This window comes from Centruroides sculpturatus, unplaced genomic scaffold (assembly GCF_000671375.1).
Source record: "Centruroides sculpturatus isolate CEXI.00-Female unplaced genomic scaffold, Cexi_2.0 scaffold862, whole genome shotgun sequence".
NCBI lineage: Eukaryota > Metazoa > Arthropoda > Arachnida > Scorpiones > Buthidae > Centruroides > Centruroides sculpturatus.
Window position 1 is genome coordinate 309302 of NW_019385110.1, and position 25521 is coordinate 334822.

The window sequence follows — 25521 nt, forward strand, 5'->3', positions numbered from 1 at the left end:
AAGTAAAGATTATTTGCTTATTTTTAAATTTTTATTTTATTTCTTATTGAGATAACAATTCTGCATAATTATATACTTATATCTACAGTATTTAAAGTTTAAAATAAAATAATGATTCAATTATATTTTTATTTCAGATTAAGTCTTTAGAATTTTAACTTTAAAACAAATCATTATTTTAAAATATCAATATCTACTTTATCTAAAACTGGAATGAAATATCATTATAATATAAATGAAACAAAGAAATTTGAATAAGAAATGCTTTCTTCTGTATAAACAATTAATTATTCTCAAAAATCTTTTATTTATCTTGAATATTCTCAAATGCCTTGAGTTTATACAGTATAAATAAAAAGTTTCTTAAAAAACTTATTGTTTCTTCATAAATAAATGAATAAACTGTTTACTTTTAGGAAGAAAATTATATGAACATACTCCACATACAAAATCATATTCAACAGACTAAAATATTGTAAAACATTATTAAAATTGAAATACAGTATAATTTCTTTAAATTCAGTAATGAAAAAATTATTTACTTTGAAGAAATTCTGTTATATACTTACAAGTATTTTCAGACCATTTTGACCAACTTCAGTTTACCAGTATAAAGTGAAAGTTTTCTCAAAATAAAATATTTTTATTATTGAATTTGTCAAAAAGAGTAGAATCTAACATTGGATTGTTTGTTTAAATTTTATAAAAGAACACCAATTTTACAGAACATTTATTTTTGATTAAAATTCTTTATCATCAAGCAAGAAAAACAGCCTCACATGAGAGAAACAATCACCAATAAATCAACAAACAAATGACAAATTTTCCATTAGATCTACAGGCATTATTAATGTAGACATTGGTCAATTGCAGATTACTACATATGACCCTACAGGTTCATTTTTTATATCAGCTATACCTGAAACTGTTTTTTTGGAGTAATTTATAAAATATAATTACACTCAGAATATTAAAAAAATCAATTACTACCTTTAGTTCTTTATTGACATTAAAAACATTGCCTCAATCTTTTGAGTATTAAAGAATAATTAGATATCAAAGCTAATATTAGTTACAAATAAAAATTAATTATCTTTCAATTATATTTTGTTTAGTCAAAATCTCAACTTTTGAATGCTTAATACACTCTTAGATAAAGACAAGTATTAAAATTATTTTATTAAAGGTAAAATAATATCCAACTCTATATATTTAATTAAAGAGAATTTTAATCCATCTTCAATTTATTATTATATCATAAATTCTTTTTCATTACATAATGTAACAAAATAGAAAAATAATAAGAATTTTAATAAATTGAGGAATTCAGAAGGATTGAAAGTTTAGATTTAAAACTTTAGAACATTCATTTTTTTGTATTTATTGTTAATCTAAAGAATTGGTTTTAGATAAGTAAAGCCTCATTGTTTATGGAAATCAACTATAGCAGAATCTAAAGAACTATAAGAACATTATAAGAAAAAATGATTTCCTTGAGAAGACTATGATGCTTGGAGGTATTAGAAGAAGGTATTAGAAGAAGGTATTAGGAGAGGTATTAGAAGAAGAGACAAAAAAGAAAAAGTTGGATATCATCACAATCAGCATTGAAATGCAGCTAAAAAAATTGAGAGAAGTCACATACAGCAAAAGTTGAAAAACTATTGTTCACAGGATCACTAAGTTTTGCATGTGACTAAACTGATAATATAGCAGTCTTCTATAGATAAAATATTAGATTCTGAAAATGTTTTGATTGAGTATTTTGTTATTCTCATACTGAATTTTGTTTCTAATATAAAGATTTTTTTTTATTTGATTTTTTTCATGTATTAATTTAAGTAGCTGATATTTTTAATAAATCAAAGTATACATTTAGTATATGAACTGTATAAATACAAAAAAGAACAAAAAATCTAGATAAAAAAACTGTATGCTGACCAGTGGTGCATTCAGGATTTACTCTTGGGAAGGCGAGTTGAACGGATAAAAATTTTTAAAATGCAAATTCAACAAAATTCCCACCTTATATGACCACTAATTCATAAGCAGAATAGAAATAAAAAAAAAAGACTACAGAATACAAATAAAAAAAAAGTGAATTTTAATTAAAAAAGAATTTTGGAAAATTTTTTTTTCCTTTTTCTTTGGAGAGTCCAGGGCCCCTTGGCCCCTTGGGTGTGCCACTGATGCTGACTCTGGATGAGATTCAAATCCTTATTACTTGTAAATAAGCCAGTGGTCTAATAGAAAGTTCCAAATCTTAAAATATATACCATATTCCTATTTGGATCTTTTTTTTATCATCAGATGCACACACAATTATAACAATACGTACACCAGAGTTTATATTTTGACTATTGGGGTTTATATTCAATTAGATTTCATTAAAATATCTATATTTATCAATTTTTAATTTAAACTTCTATGGCAATTTCAATTGATTCAATGTTAGAAATAAAATATTTCCAATAAATGACTAACTTAAAAAAAAATAATAAAAAGTGAAAACAAATCATTATTTTAAAATATCAATATCTACTTTATCTAAAACTGGAATGAAATATCATTATAATATAAATGAAACAAAGAAATTTGAATAAGAAATGCTTTCTTCTGTATAAACAATTAATTATTCTCAAAAATCTTTTATTTATCTTGAATGTTCTCAAATGCCTTGAGTTTATACAGTATAAATAAAAAGTTTCTTAAAAAACTTATTGTTTCTTCATAAATAAATGAATAAACTGTTTACTTTTAGGAAGAAAATTATATGAACATACTCCACATACAAAATCATATTCAACAGACTAAAATATTGTAAAACATTATTAAAATTGAAATACAGTATAATTTCTTTAAATTCAGTAATGAAAAAATTATTTACTTTGAAGAAATTCTGTTATATACTTACAAGTATTTTCAGACCATTTTGACCAACTTCAGTTTACCAGTATAAAGTGAAAGTTTTCTCAAAATAAAATATTTTTATTATTGAATTTGTCAAAAAGAGTAGAATCTAACATTGGATTGTTTGTTTAAATTTTATAAAAGAACACCAATTTTACAGAACATTTATTTTTGATTAAAATTCTTTATCATNTAAAATTTGTAGTTCATTTACCACCATTTTCATAATGTTCCATAGATAATTCCAAATTTTATCATAGAAAAAGATGGAAATAAAATATCTCTGAAAATATTTCAAATATTATATGCTAACTTTCTTGAATCAGATTTTTAAGTTATGAAATTGAATTAAATTCCATCTTTGCTTATCTTTACTTATTAAAAATACTTTTATTGGAGTAAAAATATTTAAAAACACATTCTTAATAATTTGAATTTTGAAATCTTCTCTTCAGATGCTTAAAAAATAATTAAAACTTAGAATTTTATATCAATTTTTGACAATTATTTTAAATATATAAAGACTACTTTTCCAAATTCAAAATTGTTAGGATGTGTTTATAAATTTTTAACTCTGAATAAACTGAAAACAATATCTAAGTTAGATTATGAATTCATTTTGATACAAAGTAAATATCTGTATATTTTTATTTTGTTAAATAATTGTCATAATTTAGTGCAGTGTTTATCAACCTTTCTTAAATGGTGTTTTTTTTTTAATATATCAAAAAACATGACATAATCCTCAGCAATAGTAAATAATAACTATATATTGAATTTATGAAAAACAATAAAGCTTTGAGAACCTAAAAATTATTTATGCCAAAATTTTTTCATGATACATCATCTCATCGTCAGTAATTTAAAACTTAATCTCAAATTTTTTAATTATATCATAATTTAATTTCTTAACGATAAAATAGCATATCATGTAAACAATTTAACGTAAGCAATTTTTAAGCTTCTTAAAGAATGTTCTGAATATTATCCATCTTTACAATTCTAGAAGAGTACAAATCTGAATAATGCCATGATTTTTCTGTTAAAAGGAAACAATCTCTAAATAGGTCTGATTCAATATTTGATATTATTAGGTTGAGAAACACTAACATAAGATGTGACTTTCACAAATATAATATATTTTTATTTGTTATGAATTAATGAATATCATACTTTATAATGAGCTAAAGAATTCACTCTTTTCCAATCATTTTCCATTTTACTTGTAGCATCTTCATCAGAAAGTGTGATTCTGCCTGATGTTCCTGTTCTCCACTCTGTGAAAAGCAAAACTGAAAAATTTTATCAAATAGTTCAAAAATTATATGGATAATTAAAAAAAAAATTATATTTAAATAATAAAAATAGTAAATTTGTTACAAAATTACATAATGAATATTAATTTAATATCACTAATTATTAGTATATGCTCTATATATGAGCCATTCATAGATCAAATCAATTAATTCTTTTAGTTATGCAAAAAATGTAAAAATAGTATATCCTTGAAATAATTGTTATTTTATATGTTGTTAGATAAAAGCTATGCCTAAAATAATACATTGTACAATGTTTATTTAAATTTAAATGTAAAAAAACAATTCATATTATTTTATTAATTTCTCTACTTTTCATTTTGTAAACTTAATCGATTTGGCAAATGAGCAGGTCCTATATAACTTAACATTACACATAAATGTGACGAAGATTATAATTTTCAATAAAATTTCGATAAAAATTTTAAAAAGGCAAATTAAATTATTAATGATGTGCTTTTTCTAATTTTTAATTTAGTTGGTCAACTTCTATTTTTTCCAATAAGAAATTGATTATAATACTGTTATACATAAAAAATTTTGAAATTAGTTCTGTGCATTCCAATTTAGAATGTTGTTGACCTGAAACAGATCTTATGTAAGATTGAAAATGTTTGCTAAATTTACATTAAACTATTTACTGGAATTATCAAGATTTTGATTGGTTACTTAGTTATAGTTATCAATCCAGTTAATGTAAAGTTAAGACTTACATTCTTAAGGTATAAAAAAAGGATAAAATGTAAAGACACCTTTGATTTATTTTAGTGTTTTCTTCTAATTTTTGTAAATTTTAAATTAGAAAAATCGTTCTCTGTCATCTATTTAATTAAAATGATAGTCATTTTTAAATATTTTACCTATTTTGATTTTATACATTTTTTTGTGTGAAACTATTGTATTGTGATTACATTTACATAAAAATATTCAATGCAAAATCAATCTAATGTGCACTATATAACTTACTTTTTAAGTTTTAAATCAAGAAAAAGACAATGAAACAACTTAATACAAAAAAATTTAAAAGCTGAGTTATATATTACATGAGTGCATTGAGTGACCTTAATCACTTTCCTTTTTGATAGCTTAATTTAATGGCAATATAATAATGGAGAATTTGAAGAAAAAGGATCATCAAATCAATACAAACAGTTACTTTTGAATATTTTTTAAAACTAACTTTTTAATTTAAACACATTATAAATAGAAACTTATTGTTATAAAAATGTAGTCATCAGATTTTTTAAAGTTAGAAAAAATATTTTCAAAATATTATGTATATATGTTTTAAAATTTATTTTAACTTTTTAAATATCTATCCAAATTAAACATTAACAGATTTTATTTGAAAGTCATATCAAATATAAGTATTATTAAAAATCTGTTATTAATATTTAAGCATTGTATGTACAGTACTACAATAGAGCAGAATATGCTATTTAAGTAAAAAGAAGCTAAAGAGGTTTTGTTGACTGAATAAAAATTCTTTAATGAGATTCTTGAAAAAGTTTCATCACTATATCATCACCATACTTTCTATACTAAACTTTCATCACTATATTTTTTTAGTAGATTCTACACAATTTTTTCAACTTATGTATTTTTAAAAATTTACAATAATGCAAAGGAAAATATGGCAAAGTTTTAATATAAATGTATCAAGAAATCAGATCACTAATAAGATAATGCATAATCCACTAATCACATTAATATTCCTGGATATTATAAGAGCTACAATAATACACATATTTAAGTAACATTATATGAAAAAATTCTTAATTATGTATATTTTTTTAGATCCAAATGTAATGGTTCAACTGAAGAAGGGTAAAGAAACCCCAAAATGTACATCTTGGGAGTTTAGATTTTACTAAGAAATAAAAAGGGTGGGAAAAACAAATTAAGTTTCCTCAGAAATCATGGTATGATAAGTCCAGATTAATAGCTGAAAAATACATAGCTATAAAAAAATAAAATTCTAAAATGGAAAAAGGACTAAAAGCTTTATGAATAAAAATACAAATAAGTTATTAAACTTTAGTAACTTTAAAATTTCTAAATTAGATTCTTATAATTTTATTTTAATTTAATATTTTCAAAGTTTTATTTAAGGTATAAAATAACATTTTTAAAACATTAAATTAAGTTTGATCTTATTTTAAAAAAGTTACAATAGTCTTGTTTTACATTGGATTGTTTAGATGTAACTATAACATGTAAATTTATGTTTTCACAATGGAAAATGGTTAAATTAACCTTTAAATGTACATGAATAATTCTGACTAATAATATACATGCTAACTACTTTTATTATGAAATTCTGTGTAGGATGATTTATTTGCTTATAACAATGTAACACATGGACAATCTGTTGAGGGAGAATGCCTTCCAGGAAGTCTTTTATGGGAATGTCTCTATTTAGGTGTTACTAATGTGAATAAAACCCAGAAAATGTCATGTGGCCAGCACATTGGTGAGGTATGAACCCATGACCAATTTATAGTATTCAGTGGTTTTATCCACTCTGCCAGTGATAGACACAAATTCAGTGGAGCAAAAATAATGGTACAAAAATTAGAAGCAATTTTTTACAACCTGTCTTTGGAAAATAATTATAAAGATGAAATGAAAATTGAAAGTTTTAACAGACCTTGAAGAAAGTAGAAAAATTTTTATGTATAATTTTCAGGGCTGCAGAGAACTTGTATGAGGACTGGGGTAGAAAAGGTCCTCTTTTTGCCTTAGTGGGACTCTTTTGCCCGTTTTTTTTTAACAAAATATGTAGAATGTTTCTTTATTAACTAAAGGCAGTCTTAAATATTTCACGTTTTGTTTGTAAAAATAAAATAACATTAATTTATAGGGTTTGAAACCACTATAAGTCACTAAGTTTTCTCCAGGCTCAGGAAAAAATCCCCAACTCCCCCCACTCTTAATGCCCTGTATACTTTATGCACTTTGTGTAAAATTAATCTAACACTTCTGACACTGACTGAACTGAAACCACAACAGCAAGATGGCATCAAACATATTTCAATGTTTTTTCGTTTATTAGAAATAATTACATAAGCATCTAAGTAATCAGCTAGTACTCTTGGAACAGAGTACAAATTTAAAAAATTTGTTTTACACAATACCTGCTGATATCCCAATTTAAAACAAGACTGTACTGTAATTTTGAAAATTTAATTATTGCTATATAGTCCTACATCTTATTTTAATATTAAATATACTTTACTTTTATAAAAAAAATTAATAATAATAAAAATAAAATTTAAATAATATGAAGTAAATGTAGAAATTGCTGAAAATCTCTCAATTTTATCAAATTAAAATTAAATTATTTATAAATAAAATATAATTTCTTAAATTTTACATAGACATTTACCATATTGCTTCAAATTTTACATACACTCCATCTTTAAAAAAGCATTTTTGAGGAAAGAAATTGAATGATAATTAAAAATAAATATAGTTTAAAAGAATTTATTACAGAGTGAAAACATTAATAATATATTTAAAATAAAATATAAAATTTACATTATTTTTTGAATTTTTGAAGAGTGACAAAGAATACTCACAATTTAAGAAACATCTTGAATTAAGGATGTACTGAAAATTTGTTTGGAAATACAAAATAATGCATTTTAAATTTGAGGCAATACGGTATAAAGGCAAAAATTTTATTTAAGTTTTTATATGAAAAACTAAAAAATAAAAATAAAAAATAAAAAGACTTTATTCTTAAAAATTATTATAGCATTAACTTTAATATTTTCAAAACAATGTTTTTCTCAATAAGTTTATTGTTTTATGGTAAAATTTAATAATAATATCTGTATAATCATAAATCTTGTAATCAAAACAAGTCATACCTATTTTGTAAATTCATAAATTTTGGTATAATTCTACAATCTGATATGTATAAAATAATTGACAAAACAGAAAACTTTGTTTTATTTCTGAATTAACATATTCCTATATTTCTTTGTATCTGCAATTCAATAGTCATCATCCAAAATCCATTTAAATTGAGGAAAAATAAAGTTCTTTATTTAAATATTCAGTGTATCTGAACACCATTACATTTTTCATGCATATTATGATGTATAAATCATTAAAGATATGTTGATTTTTTCTTAATTATTTTAAATTTCATATGAGTTTCTTTGTTCTACTTTAAATTGATTAAACAAACTTTGAAATTTAATAAATTAAGTATTAAATGAACATAATATTTATCAATCAACCAAATAGATGAAAACCATTGACTAGTTTTAAATTATAATTCAATTAAAATATATTAATTAATAAATAATTTAGAAACTTCCAGAAGAAAAAGATTGATCTGGCTTGGGATTTAAACCTTTGATCTTTGCAAGTCAGGTAGCATACCACTTCATTTCAAATCATCTCCAGATATGAATGTAATTTTGAATTACAATACAACAATACTAGTTGTAACAAAAGTCAATGATTTCTAACTGTTTGGCTAATTGATATACAGTATTTGTTAAGTTATACTTAGTTACTACATGTATATATGTGAATGTATACATGTCAAATGAATAAAATTCAAAAAATTTGAAGAAATTCTAAATAACAAAGAAAATTAAAGTTCTTTAAAAACATATCTGTTAATAAATTAATAAATGTTAAATTTTTATCTTAAATTTAACATTAGATTTTATCAATTAAAAAATTTTTGTACTCTTATATAAATTTATAAAGATTATTTGAATATGATTGAATAAAATATGTAGTATTTAAGTTTTAATCATTTCATAATTTTTAGAGTATTATTACTTAATTAATTAGAATTTCACTGTAGTTATAGCTTGATGTAATGTTTTATATTAATTTCACATATTGCCAAATTGAAGCACTTGGCTATTTTCCAGCCAAACAAATTGTCTATCATAAAATTATATGATTTCACTATAAATCTATAATATATAAGAACTTAAAAATAATAACATTTATTCAATTATTCACTAAGTTGTAATAAAATTCCATTATTAAATTGTATAGTTCAAAATAAAAATATTTATTTTAGACTAATTTTTATGTTAAAAGATGATAAATNGGTTCCATTTAAGAAAATGAAATTGGCCCTGTTTTCACTGATTTAACACCATCTAATGGCTTCACTTTGTGGTCCCTTTGAAGCCTCTAACATTTTTAATGATTTTTTTCCTGTAAGATGCATATTTTTCAAGAAATTTCAGTAGATTGACTAAAATGAACCACCCTGTACATAACTATAAATTTTAATGTATTACTAAATTTTAGTTTAAATTCACATTAATAAAATATCTGAAAATATTTTAAACCATTTTATAAATTATAATTTACCTAAATCTAAATCATCTTTGCTAGGACGTTGTGAAAAAGGAGTATTTTTATAAATTGCATCAAGTGCTTTTTCTTTCACTTGAGAAATAGTATCACAGTCCAAAACTTTAACTGGTGTTTCGATATTTTCACCTGGTGGTTCTAAGCCTGAAACATAAGCTGTCTGGGGAGACATGGAAACATAAACTGTCTGGAAAAAAAATTATGAAAATTGTAAATAGAGGAAATCTTTCTAAAAATTTTTGTTTATCACACAAATTAAATAGTAATATCTTTTTAATTATCTAAAGTTATATTTCTTTCAAAATAAAGATAATTGTTTATCTAATATTTAATATCTAATATTTCAGATATAACTTGATAAAATATTCTTTAAATAAATTTCCAGGTTATTAAGTACTTTGGTTCATTTTCAAATATAAAGTTTGTAATTTATTATCCAAATAATAAACTTCTAACAGAAAATATTTATAACAATAGCTTGTACATTTCAAAGATTAAAAAATATAAGTGACAAAAAATGTAAAATAAATTTATTACTTACCATTCCTCTATATTCAATAGATTGCCTAATTAATTTTTCTTCTGATAAAGAATAGCGAGCTTCACTAGTAACTGCATCTACTGGGCCTTTGTCAACTTGCTGTTTAATAGCTCTATATAACATGAAAAGTGGTTCTCCTGCACACTCCTAAAACAAATAAATTAATAGAGTGTATTTATAAAACATTATTTCTAAATTGACTATTACTTTTATAAAAATCTAATAAAGTAATCTATTCTTATTATAATTTCAAACTTTACATTTATTTTGCATGAAAAAAGTAAACTTCGTAAAAAATAAACAATATTCCAATGTTGAAAAATGTATTAATTATTCAAAAACATGTTCAAATCAATTGTACCATCAAGCTGTCCAAAATCAAATATTCAAGTCATATTAATTTATGACCATTAACATTTGATTATATTTAACAGAACTTCATTAGTGTATTAAAAAAGTCTATTACTAATTATTTTGCATTATCCAATAAATTTATTAATTTTTAAGAAAATTGTTTTGATGTAGATTCACCATTTATCAAAGTTGTTCATCTTAAAAAACAAGAAACATGTAGAATTGTTTGTTTATTGTTACAATAAATAATAAATAGTGTAAGAATTCAATATAACATAACTTTTAATAAAAATGCTTCATTCTCTATTTATTATTATTTTTTACTTGTTTATAACATTATTATTTATTTTGTTTTTGTATAAAATGAGTTTTAAACCTTATTCGTTCTGTATTCTTTACAAAATAATCATGTTTAAAGTGTTAGTATAATAACAATAATAATTTTCTTCCAAATCTCCAGACTATCAGGAAAGCTCAGTATTTCCAATGAACAATAGAATGATGCCAACGGGAGCATATGCTTCCAGTAGGATGCCAGTAAGGTCTATTCAGAGAAATAAAGCAGAGTGATCCATAAACAGAATCTGACTCAATGTGGGCAACTGAGTTATAAACATGGATAAATATACAAACAAAACATTTATTTTCTGTAGTCATGCCTTGACTTTGGTCTGACATAAGCACTATACTCTGGTCTATGTGTGAACAGAAAATATCTTTAAAAATACAAACAATCAAACAATTTGAATCATATTACATATTACATGCACAAGGATTGAATATATAGATTGCTTAATATGTAACATAAAATTAAAAATAAATACATAAAAATAGTTAAAATATCTAAAGAAGATAACCTAAAATAAACTAAAATAAATAATACTATACAAAATGAATTTAAATAAAAAGTATGTTACATAAATGAATAAACATATAACAGAAGAAGGTTAAAATTAGTATAGATGTAATAATAACAAAAAAGAGAATAAATTAAACTAGACAACTTCAAACAATGCCCTCCATGCATGCAATGATAGCACTTTGTCTCTACTATTAATTACAATATTTTTACAATGATGATCTAGAAGATCGAAACGTTAGTTCAGTTATTAAATTATTTTTTGTTACTGGATTTATAGATTTGAAAGTAAAGAATGTAATATTCAAAATTCATATTTTTTTAGGAGGAAGAATTTGAAGGATTTTCAAGTTCTAGAAAAATTTACTCTAAATATAAACTAGAAAATAAAACCCGCAGGGATTTCACAAAAAAATACGATTCTCTATCAACAGAATCAGAAATACGAAGAACCAGATTTGGAATGAGAACATTACAATGGAAATCATATAATAAAATGATTAAAGATGGTTTGAGTGGACTCTGGAAACGAGAAAACATATCAAGGAGTAATTTAATATTTAGTGAGTCAAAACAAATAGTGAAAACAGATGTTTCATGTGATAAAATTCAGAATACTATAAAATCAAATAACAAAACAGATTCATTAAATTCTTTTCAACATAATCAGCATAGACATTCTAGTGAAAATGCAGCAAAAAATCTTCTGAAAAAAGCTAAAAACCATTTAGGTAAAGTCACAAATCATAAATGCTCACATGAAAACAATGATAGCTCACTATCAAATATAAAATCTGAAAATATATCAGAAAGAAGAAAATCAAAAGTGCATGAAGGAACAGAGGCAAAAGATANTTCTGCTACTGATTCTGTCCTGTAAAATTATTCAAATATTTTTATTTCTTGATCTTCAGAAATACAATTACAAATATAATTATTAAAAATTACTTGCCTTCTTAGTAAAAGTTTTGGATGGCTTTTACCTTCAATACATTTTTCAATTAATTCAGCTAATAATGTTTTCAAAATACTAAATAAAAAACATTAATAATTAAAATATTAATTAATGAAAGCAAATCACTGTTAACTATTGATATCAAGTAATCTTATCAATTTTTAAATCATTTTAATGATAAAAAAAATGAAATTTTATTTATCATAACAACTATTAAACTATATATTCATATATTAACATAATGAATAAAAATTATTATCTGATCATTTAATTACTTACAAAGAAATTAAACATACAATTTATATTTTCTAATTTTTAAAAAAATTTAATACATTCAATAGTTCCTCTCATATTCAAGAAGAAATTATATAATAAACTTTTCAATGGAAATGATAAAAACTTTAGTTTTTCATTGATAGCTAAATGCAATATCAGTATTTTTTAAAAGAGATCACAATAACATTCATTTATATAAATTATAGATTTTAGTTATAAAAACACTTTTATCAAGAAGGAAAATGTATGACATTTTCAAAACAGTAGACATTATAATACAATAATCAATTCCAATATAAATAATAAACATTTAATTTTTCAAGAAATTTTATGTAGTATCCTCTGATATTAAAAATAATAGCAAAATTAAAACGAATATTTTGATTTATATAATTCTACATTTGATGACTAACTCTGAAGATAAGCTAAAGTTACACATCAAATAATTTATTCATTATTTTTTTTTTATTTCAAATTTTAAATTTAAATTAATATCTTGCTTAAATATAATATCTAATGTGAAATAAATATAAATACATAAAAATGAAAATCAAATGAGAATTATTTCAGGTAATATTTGCAAAATTAAAACTGCTGTTGTTGAACAATTTAAAATCAGTAAAATTTTCAAAATCACCTTTGAAGAGACTAGTAAAGAGTCTAAAAGTAATTCAGTATTAAAGTGAATGCTTCTAAGTAACTCTGAACTCCAAGAAAACAGAATTCAACCAATGACTATTATAAATATGTAATTTAAAAAGGAAAAAAAAAACCAAATCAATTCAAAACTGAAACTATATCAGAAATCAATTAAAACAAAAACATGTGAGAAGACTTAATTACATTATGTATATTCATTAAAAATTACATTTTTTAAAACTAATAACACTTGTCTACAGGAAACTAATCTGATCACTGTATTTCAAAAAAAGTATCTTTATACAAATATATTTTACTTAAAACAAAATACAATGAATGCAAACACTTATTCTTACTAAAATTTATGTGCATACTCTTGCATACATACAAATATATACACAGTGGGTGATCAGTTAACAAACAGATCGGTTAACAAACAAATCAGATAACGAACACTTTTGCGAAAGATTTTTATGATCAGACAACAAACACATGTTCGGATAATGAACACTTCACTGAACAAACATAAAAAGAAGCGACAGAAATTGACGAATACTGATTGATTTTCCTTGTCTTCAAGTAACAATTCAAAACCTTTCAGAGCACAGGAGACGTCGACATTGACTTTCAACCTGGTATATATAGTGATCGAATAGTATTCCTCCGAACTTTCAAACTCTCCTTTGTAATTCCGGCTTTTTATTTTTCTGACAGAAAGAAATTTTTTATAGTATTCACAAGACTGTCAGGCGGGCACTCTCTAAGATTCACATCAATTTTTATTTTCAAAAGGTGATAGTATAATAGCAAAGGTAGAGAGTGACAGAAGATGTTTGATGTTGCTGGGCAGTATGGCTCAAACAGGTCTACAGTAGGCCGCAGTTCAATCTTATCTAAAAAAGATACAGTATAATCAAGAAGACTCAAGCAGCTAAAGGAGTAACAAAAATCACATCTGAGAAATAAAGAACATTGAAAAGCTCACAATGGAACCTGAAACGGATCTGACGACAGAAGAACGCCAAAAACTCTTGAATGAATAACACCAAGAAACTTGGCAAAATACGTTTTATTTTGAAAAAGAGGATTAATGCCAATATCTGCTATTAAAGATCTTCTGTATTATAGTAGTAGGAGGATGTCAGAATAATGATCTTAGAATGGCATCCAAACCAGGTTCAAAATAATAAGCATGGGAATCTCTAAATGACAATGCTATTAATTACTTCTGAAAATAACTTAAAATACAAATACTATATAGAATATACATAAATAAAAAGTAAATGAGTAAACATATAAAAAAAGAGTTAAAATTAATAAAAGTGTAATAACAACAAAGAGATGATAAATTAAACTAGACAACTTCAAACAAAGTCCTCTATGCACGTGAGAATGGTTCATTGCATGGTTTGATTGTTTATCGTAAGATTCACTAGAATTTAACAAGAATATGAGATTAAATACAGTAATACCTCAACTTACACAAACCTGGAGTTACGCGATTTTCAAATCTCATCGATTTGTCTTTTGTTTGAGCGCCACGCAACTCTTGATTACTCACTCCCCCCACACTATTGTTCAGCTTACATGTTTGGACGTGTCGCGTGGAATCAACACATAGCTACAATTTATTTTGTGTTATTTATTTCTGTGTTTGTTATATCTACGGAGACTTGAGAGACTCTGTGTGGTGATTTCTTGCAATCATGAATGAATCAAAAGACGAGATAAGATTAACAAGAACACTTATTAGCTTACATACATCCGACTTGGATTTTACACAAATTGCAAAATTATAGCCCAACTTACGCAGTTATTGCTTGGTCCCACCTATCGCGTAAGTTCGGGGTATTACTGTACTTTATACTTTATACTGTACTTTTACTGTACTTTATACTTTATACTGTACTTTTACTGTACTTTATACTGTACTGTACTTTATAAAGTAGGAAAAATTTAACTCATGAGGACATAGATTTAATCAAATGATATAAACATCTCAATATTTTATCTGCTATACTGAAGAAGTAATAATAAATTTCATATAATCTTACCCTTAGAAATTTATAAAGAAGAAATGTGAACCATGCAGATAACATCTTTTCTGCTACTGATTCTGTCCTGTAAAATTATTCAAATATTTTTATTTCTTGATCTTCAGAAATACAATTACAAATATAATTATTAAAAATTACTTGCCTTCTTAGTAAAAGTTTTGGATGGCTTTTACCTTCAATACATTTTTCAATTAATTCAGCTAATAATGTTTTCAAAATACTAAATAAAAAACATTAATAATTAAAATATTAATTAATGAAAGCAAATCACTGTTAACTATTGATATCAAGTAATCTTATCAATTTTTAAATCATTTTAATGATAAAAAAAATGAAATTTTATTTATCATAACAACTATTAAACTATATATTCATATATTAACATAATGAATAAAAATTATTATCTGATCATTTAATTACTTACAAAGAAATTAAACATACAATTTATATTTTCTAATTTTTAAAAAAATTTAATACATTCAATAGTTCCTCTCATATTCAAGAAGAAATTATATAATAAACTTTTCAATGGAAATGATAAAAACTTTAGTTTTTCATTGATAGCTAAATGCAATATCAGTATTTTTTAAAAGAGATCACAATAACATTCATTTATATAAATTATAGATTTTAGTTATAAAAACACTTTTATCAAGAAGGAAAATGTATGACATTTTCAAAACAGTAGACATTATAATACAATAATCAATTCCAATATAAATAATAAACATTTAATTTTTCAAGAAATTTTATGTAGTATCCTCTGATATTAAAAATAATAGCAAAATTAAAACGAATATTTTGATTTATATAATTCTACATTTGATGACTAACTCTGAAGATAAGCTAAAGTTACACATCAAATAATTTATTCATTATTTTTTTTTTATTTCAAATTTTAAATTTAAATTAATATCTTGCTTAAATATAATATCTAATGTGAAATAAATATAAATACATAAAAATGAAAATCAAATGAGAATTATTTCAGGTAATATTTGCAAAATTAAAACTGCTGTTGTTGAACAATTTAAAATCAGTAAAATTTTCAAAATCACCTTTGAAGAGACTAGTAAAGAGTCTAAAAGTAATTCAGTATTAAAGTGAATGCTTCTAAGTAACTCTGAACTCCAAGAAAACAGAATTCAACCAATGACTATTATAAATATGTAATTTAAAAAGGAAAAAAAAAACCAAATCAATTCAAAACTGAAACTATATCAGAAATCAATTAAAACAAAAACATGTGAGAAGACTTAATTACATTATGTATATTCATTAAAAATTACATTTTTTAAAACTAATAACACTTGTCTACAGGAAACTAATCTGATCACTGTATTTCAAAAAAAGTATCTTTATACAAATATATTTTACTTAAAACAAAATACAATGAATGCAAACACTTATTCTTACTAAAATTTATGTGCATACTCTTGCATACATACAAATATATACACAGTGGGTGATCAGTTAACAAACAGATCGGTTAACAAACAAATCAGATAACGAACACTTTTGCGAAAGATTTTTATGATCAGACAACAAACACATGTTCGGATAATGAACACTTCACTGAACAAACATAAAAAGAAGCGACAGAAATTGACGAATACTGATTGATTTTCCTTGTCTTCAAGTAACAATTCAAAACCTTTCAGAGCACAGGAGACGTCGACATTGACTTTCAACCTGGTATATATAGTGATCGAATAGTATTCCTCCGAACTTTCAAACTCTCCTTTGTAATTCCGGCTTTTTATTTTTCTGACAGAAAGAAATTTTTTATAGTATTCACAAGACTGTCAGGCGGGCACTCTCTAAGATTCACATCAATTTTTATTTTCAAAAGGTGATAGTATAATAGCAAAGGTAGAGAGTGACAGAAGATGTTTGATGTTGCTGGGCAGTATGGCTCAAACAGGTCTACAGTAGGCCGCAGTTCAATCTTATCTAAAAAAGATACAGTATAATCAAGAAGACTCAAGCAGCTAAAGGAGTAACAAAAATCACATCTGAGAAATAAAGAACATTGAAAAGCTCACAATGGAACCTGAAACGGATCTGACGACAGAAGAACGCCAAAAACTCTTGAATGAATAACACCAAGAAACTTGGCAAAATACGTTTTATTTTGAAAAAGAGGATTAATGCCAATATCTGCTATTAAAGATCTTCTGTATTATAGTAGTAGGAGGATGTCAGAATAATGATCTTAGAATGGCATCCAAACCAGGTTCAAAATAATAAGCATGGGAATCTCTAAATGACAATGCTATTAATTACTTCTGAAAAATCCTGAATAAGAGAGAGAAGCAATCGACACTGGACAGATTCTTTAACCACTAAAAACGGAAAAACTAATAAAAATGTAAGACTGTGTATATATGTATTTTTATTATTACATATAAATAAACATAGTAAGAAAAAATTTTTATTTTTTATTTTTTGGATTCTCCAGAACGAATTAATAAAATTCCCATAAAAACCTATGGTAAATCGATAATCGGTTAATGAACAAAGCCTTGGAACAGATTATGTTCGTTAACCGATCACCCACTGTACATATCTTGCTCAAAAAATCACTTAGGCAAATTATAAAATTTCAATCTTTCAAATCTAAACAAATATTTTACTTATTTCTAAATTTATTTAATGCTATTAAATAAGATAAACATTTTATGTTTCAATTATAATATTTAGAAGTGCATGAAAATCTACTGTATATTATACATTAATATAAAAAAGTTAAAAATTATTGAATAAAGCATTTAAACCATACTTACTCTGTACAATATTCCATTTTTCCCTGAAGTGTAACCATTATAAGAGATGCTACATTTACTCTATAAAATATAATGTTCTAATTAAAGACATTTATAATAAGAATATAAGTCCTATGTTTTATATACATGTATATCTAATAGTACAGTTTATCCTATTATAAAAAAATGTAAAAATGTTAACATGATTTACATGAATTATTATTACAATCATATAATTAAGAATCAAAGGTAAACAAATTAAAAGCAGTTGCAATTTCTATAATTGTATTCTATAAAAGTTTTCTTCTCTATGCTATAAAATCAGCTGTAATTTTTAACTTTTAATTATAACTGTTTAAATTATTAATTATTACATAAAAAATAATAATAAATACAATAAAACCTGTATAAACAGGAATCACATAGTACAAAATGTTTTTTCTGTTTGGCAGGTTTCTGTATTGAACAGTTTTTTTAACATAGAAAAATCACCCTGTTCTGAAGAATTTTTCCATTTATGCAGATTTTTTTTTATTCAGGTTCTGTTTTGGATAGGTTTTGCTGTATTAACTTTTAAACTAAGAAACAGTCACTCCATAACCTACATATAACACCATACAAACCTTCTTCAAGAAGTCTAATAACATATGTTTGAAATATTTTTGGGACTGTTCTGCTGTCAATAATATTTATATAAATATTCTAAATATCCTAGAAATTTTATATTTTGAATTCCAAACAAGAATCATTTTGTTACCATAACAACTAACAATTTGAAACTTATTGATTTACAAACATTCTGTTATAAAAAATATCCAAATTTAAACTCACTTTAATTATAGTGTAAGATGGCCGATCCGGGGAAAGAAAAGGGTTTTGAAACCCACTTCACGGCAACTGTGTAAGGATGCCGTCTCTTAGGTGGGATCTATTAATCCCGCGTCAGGATGGACCTAAGGGAAGGTTGTATGTGGGCAGTGACGGAGGAGGCAAATGACGACAAGTGTTTTACACAAGAAAGCCGTTTATTTGTTAACATATATGCTTACATCGGCAATCGACAGTCCTTCACTAATTTCTTCCCTCGAAGATGCGGAGTGTGAGAACTTCGGCGTCGGTCGTAGCCCCGGGGCAGACGAGATGCTGTNATAAATTTTATTTGACTTCTCAAAGAAAATTAAGTTCTTAGCATTATATAATAAATATGAATAATTATTAAAGTTTCATTACTTCATTTTATTACTATAAATACATCTATATTTATTACCTGTCTCTCATTGAAAAGTATCTGTTCGATTCCAAAGTACGAATAAATAACAAAAGAAATATTTTGTTCATAATAAGTTGGCCAAATAATCGTAATCCTTTTTCAATGTATGGTTTCTTCAATGGATCCAACTGTTAATAAATAAATAAAAACAGGCATTAATAAATAAATTAATTAAGTATTTGTTTTATTATTTTACCTTTGCTTCACTTATTAAAAATAGAAAAAACAAATATAAATATATAACTTTACACAAACATAAATTTATAAAAATAAACCATATGAAAATATTAATGACAGTATTCAGAAATCAAAGATTGAAAACAATATTCTTTTTCTTTCTTTCATTATTTTTAGAATTAAAAAAATGAAAGAAAATAATTGTATAATTATATATCACAGACCAAACATACTGCAATGCATGAATAAAGTTCATTGATTACAATGTCCAGTACAATGTTAATTAAATGTATACACATCTAATATATATGTTATAAAATTCAATTGGTCAATGATCAATATAATTAAACAATATAAAAGTAAGATTTTATATGTATATGTGTATACATTTTTATACATTGATTTATGCATTGTAATCAATCTTGTAAGATTTTATATATACATATAAAGTCTTGCAATGTATGCAAAAAAATGCCACATTAAAAAATAATCATTTTTATATAAGGCTAAACTGACAAAAAAATTATTTTACTAATCACTTTTGTTATATAAAAACAATTCTAAATAAATCAGTTAACTAAATAAAATTATCAGCATTTTGAGAATTCTAATAAAAATTATTTTTTACATTTATTTTAATTTTAAAGTTTGTCAGTTAAGTTCTAAAAATGATTTTCATTATAAACAACACATTGTGTAAAAGCACAGAAACATGATTTTATGTTTTTCAAAGCCAAGCAATATGTTTTCTTCTAAAATTGCATTCATATACATTTATTATTCTTATGCAGTCATTAGTAATTTTACATACTGATTTACATAATATAAATATGTAAATCAGTACATTGTTTATAGTAATTCAGCAAAGAATTAACATTAAATTAATTGTAAATTGAATAAAAATGAGAGAAAAAAAATAAAATATGTTTGGTAATATAAAATAACAATAAATAAGAAAAAATTTCAATTTTAAAAGTCAAAACAATGCTGATATTATTGATTTGAATGAAGGAATCTGTTGAATAAGTCTCAGATTTTGGAAAAAGGGATTTGATTCAGACAAGATTCCATATGTGATGATAAGACCCAAACTGCTGAGGTGAGACAAAGTCAACCTTTTGTCTAAGGTAAGTCCCCTGGTGGACCAAATAGATTCTTACTTGTAAGCACAAACAGATTTCTGCTTCACAACAATGCATAAATTCATTCTAAAGCAATAAGAAATTTTTGGCAAAGTGCAGTTTACAGAATTAAACCATCTTTCTTATTTTTCGTAGTCTATTTCTTATTCTGCAAAATGAAATAAAATACTAATAGATAGCTAATTTGAGGATATAGTTGACATCAATTGTAATGTAACTTAAGATGATGAGATTTTAAAAACGTTTCTGAAAATTTCATGAGTATGTGAAAAAGTGTGTAGTTTCTACAGGATACTATTTTAAACAATATTAAAAGATTTTTTCCATTCTAAAATAAAGTTCCTTTTAAATTCAGATAATACCAAAATTTAATTATCAAACTTTGTATTTTGTATTCATAAAGATATAAATTGTTCTGTTAAGAAAAATTTGAATATTTCAGCAATAAAAGTAAAGTTGTGAACTTAATCTTAAAATTTTAAAATTTAAGGAACAGGTAAAAATATACAAATACATTCAATTTCATTTTTATTATAACAACTTACTTGCATTTCTCTTAGTACTGGATGGTCATCAGTGTTAGGAAATAAAACTTTCATAGCATAAGATTGATAATCTAAAAATGGTATTCCTCCAGCAGTTAAATCACTTGTAAGATCTGTCATTTCAGTTTGTAATTCAGCAAATGCTAAAATTTAAATTTTATTTAATTACATATATGTAACTATACAATAGCCCAAAATACATCTAACATAATCCAAATAATACTAAATTTCTTGGGATATAATTCTGTAATTTTTAAAAAACATCAAAGAGTTATAGTCAAAAAAATTCAGTGATGTTTAGGTTATATTTAATTTAGATCATCATGAAATATTTATGCATCTTATTTTTTAATTAGTGAATTTGGTTTTAATAATTAAATATAAAAATTACTTTTATTAAAAAAAATACAGACTAAAACATTTTTAAATTTATAAAGCTTATTTAAATCATACATTTTGAAAGAAATTATTTACCTTCTTTACATTCACTAGCAACTCTTAATTCCAAAACATCCATTTGTTCCTGCATATTTTTTAAAACTCTGCTGCTTTCAGTGGATTTTCTTCGATAAGCAATGAGTATAATTATGACTATGATTACAAGAATAACTCCTCCAACAATTACTCCTATAATTACTGATCTAGAAAGAGTACTATCTTGATTTGATGGTAACTCATAGCTTAAACGTCCAATTGTATATTTCAGACTAGTTCCTACTTCCACCTAAAAGTTTTAAAATAATACATTTATATAAAATAAAAGAATAACTGTATTACGGTTTAATTGTCATTAAGATGGCTCAAAAAATTTTTTATGTTAATAGAAATTTCCATTCTTAGAAATATTTTGTGTTTTTGTAAGAAGGAATAGATTTAGAGAACCATTTGAAAGTAAATTTAAAACTCACAGACATTAAAAAATGTGTCATAAATTACTTACAACTACTTGAGGAATTCTATTTGGGTCAGGATGACCATGGGGATCACGAGCTGGTGGTTGTTTTGTTGGTGGTCTGCAAGTTAACTGAGATCGAGACAAAGAAGTAACATTACAATAACTTGTTCCAATACGAACAATGACATCTGATTCTTGTGATGCCCGATCGAGATTTCGACCCTGTAATATAAAATTTATTAAAATAGAATTTTAAAAATCAAAATTATTATTGTTATTATTTACAAGTTCTATTTTAATAACTTACATTGATTGTCAAATAATCACTTTTATAATACTTTATTTGATTGTCTTCTGTAAAAGGATAATAAACTGGATTAGGAAACATATTAAATTTAGGAAATCCAGGAATCCCACTCAGATTTTTGACAGAATCCACACTATCCATGATAAATCCAAAATCTAATTCCAATGCATCATCTCCTTGGAAACGTAGTTTATAAGGTGGAACATCAGGACTCTTACACTTCATTTCAGAAGCTGATTCAGATCTACAAGCCTAAGTTTAATAAATAATGTAATTATAATACAGAATACATAAAAAATGTTTATGATTATTTAAATTATATATATACTTATTAAAAAATTTATTATGGTGTTATTGGTATCATTTTAATGTACAGTATACATTTAAATAAAAAATAATTTAAGTTACAAAATAATAATAATTACATATAAATATATGTTTTCAATGTAATAAATGTTAACAAATACATTCTATCATAGAAAAAAGCATGCATGTGTCTAAGTGGCAATGTTACAATAACATACTTTTAAAATAGATAACAACATAATAATCATCTAAAATAATTAGAACAAAAATGTCCACATTATCAAAAATTTGGATAATTTGATATAATCTAAATCAGGAATATCCAACCAGTGGTCCGCATGCGGCCCAAGGCAAGTTCCAATGTGGCCCAATAAATGTGTAAACAAAACCGACAAATTTTTTTGTTTTATTTTATTTATTTATTTCAACAGCATAAATTCAAAAAAAGAAGTTTCACAAAGCCATAAACCTTTATACATATTTTATTTTTGAATGGAAAGGAAATATTTTCAAATACTTGGAAATGTGTGAATGAGGAAGGAATACTAAATAAAGCTAAAGTTGAGACTCAAAGAATTATAGACCCAAATTTGGGGAAAAGAGAGTAAGGCCAAAAGATATAAAGTAGTGAGAAAGGTTAAATAGACTTTCTGTTAAGCAAATATGGACTCTTAATTTTCCAACCTTCCTCACTTCTTTATCTTTTGTCCTTTCTCTACATTTGGGTCTATAATCCTTTGAGTCCAACTCTGGCTTTATTTAGTATTCTTTCCAGCGTTGCATGATTTGGCTACTTTGTGCCAAAGTTGGCTACCCTGTTTTTAGTTTGGCATAAAAATTATCATTTGGCACATTGGCTACTTTTTGGGCTACATTTTATTTATAAATATATTAGTCGAATAAAAATGCACTTTAAAATGGTGTTTTGTCATTTTTTATTAATTAGAGACCCAAATAAAAGAAATATTTGTTTTTCAAATAAATTTTTGTTTGTCTCCTTTATTAGATAATGCCTCCTAATAGATAAATTCATTTATTATAAAATAAATGAATTTATCTATTAGGAGACATTATCTATTTCTAAGTAAAAATTAGAAGTGTATGTAGAAGTAACTTTTTTGTGATAAAGATTTAATACTTATTACTATAATCTAGATATGCTAATCCTTAAATATACAAGTATATTTAAGAATTGAGCCACAAGTATATATAATATACTTGTGGCCCAAAACTCCATGACATCTTCCAATGTGGCCCAGAGAAACAAAAAGGTTGGGCACCCCTGATCTAAATGATTATAAATATAAAAAAATAAAAACAGAATTTTTAGTAATTTTATATATTTTTGCATCATATATATAAATAGAAATAACTTTTTGTTTTGTGTTTTAATTTAGCTGCTCTTCATTGTATTTGATTAAAACATCCAATGTATATTAATAAAACTATTATAAAATTATATGTGAATTTATTTAGTTATTTTCCAACAGTTTATCTCAATTGATAATTATGTTTGATATATAGTATATTGGTGTCTTTCTTTTATAAATGAAAATAAGATTAATAATGTAAGCTCCAAATGTAAACAGAAAATAAGAAAATATTGTTCTCCTGTATGCTATCCATCTGAAATTCTTTTTTTTTTACAGATACATTTAAGGAACTGTGGTAAATGTAAAAATGTTAATAATGATTCATTAGCAGTTCATTTATTAGAGCAATTGCAATGTTTTATAAGCAAGAAATATTTATTTGAATAATTGGATAAATAGACTAATAAATTAAGACAAATTTAGATTTCACAATCATATAATTTTTATCTAAAAGTTTCTTAAGAGTTTTTTTTCAATGAAGACTATAACAAAATTTGGATGCTTATAATGAATACATTACAAGGAAATACAAACCAAGCATTTATGGGAACCCTCAACAAAAAAAAAAAAATCTGTGGATGAATATGTTAATGCTCCTAAAACAAGTTTCAAAACATCTTTCTCTTTCTTCTAGCAAATTCTGTAATTAAATCAATTGAACTAATGTTTTTGGCTATCTTAAAGGTCATTTAAGATAGCCAAAAACATTAGTTCAGTTCATTTAATTAAAGAATTTGCTAGAAGAAAGAGAGAAAGATGTTTTGAAACTTATATACAGAAGTTCTAGCTTCTGTGAATAGAACTCCTAAAATGACATCTATGAATTGCATTTTAAAAACAGTGTACAGAAAGAAACTGAGAGAAATATTACCAATTTATACATATTTATAACCAATTTATACATATTTATATAGTTAAAAGATGTTGCAAAATTGTATTTTGAACATATATTTTTGACCACTGGACTAACATCAATAAAAAACTGACAGTAAATAGACATTTTCTTAATTAAAAATGCTATATATTGTTTCCAAAATGGAAATATTTAAATATGACAAACTAATACTCAAGATAATTGATTACTGGATCAAAAATAATAAATTTAAAATCTTGAAATAATATTTTCATATTACAACAAATGTTCAATGTAAGTTAGCTGTTGCATTACAATAGTCAAATTCGGTTATTACAAGCATTAGAGGACTGGCAAGATTTCCTTATTATAACTGTTACTTGTTATATCCATGAAGAGGAGTCACATAACTAGGAGGAGAATGGGCAACTCCTTCAAGCGCAAACATGTAAGGGGAGCCCCACAGGCAGAAAAATATGTAGTTACACCACTGATGATTAGTGAAATCTATCTTTTAATTTTAATTCTAAATAGGTTGATTCAAAAAAAAAAATTAAACAAATATGTAATTCTATAAAATTACAATTCTGTAAAACTGTAATTCCATAAAAATATGTATTCTA

At 24.3% G+C, this 25521-nt stretch overlaps 1 protein-coding gene across 1 annotated transcript in view; it reads right to left on the bottom strand.

Annotated features, from left to right (window-relative positions):
- LOC111634878 (plexin-A2-like) overlaps nucleotides 1-25521 on the bottom strand; it is a 36676-nt gene that overhangs the window by 9716 nt on the left and 1439 nt on the right. The window contains exons 2-12 of the mRNA XM_023379715.1: nucleotides 22367-22618; nucleotides 22105-22281; nucleotides 21639-21888; nucleotides 21165-21307; nucleotides 19298-19428; nucleotides 18052-18111; nucleotides 15408-15485; nucleotides 15263-15329; nucleotides 10126-10272; nucleotides 9582-9771; nucleotides 4084-4187 (exon numbers count right to left, since the gene is read on the bottom strand). Coding sequence (XP_023235483.1) covers nucleotides 4084-4187; nucleotides 9582-9771; nucleotides 10126-10272; nucleotides 15263-15329; nucleotides 15408-15485; nucleotides 18052-18111; nucleotides 19298-19428; nucleotides 21165-21307; nucleotides 21639-21888; nucleotides 22105-22281; nucleotides 22367-22618 — 1599 coding nt within the window. The remainder of the gene's footprint in view (nucleotides 1-4083; nucleotides 4188-9581; nucleotides 9772-10125; nucleotides 10273-15262; nucleotides 15330-15407; nucleotides 15486-18051; nucleotides 18112-19297; nucleotides 19429-21164; nucleotides 21308-21638; nucleotides 21889-22104; nucleotides 22282-22366; nucleotides 22619-25521) is intronic.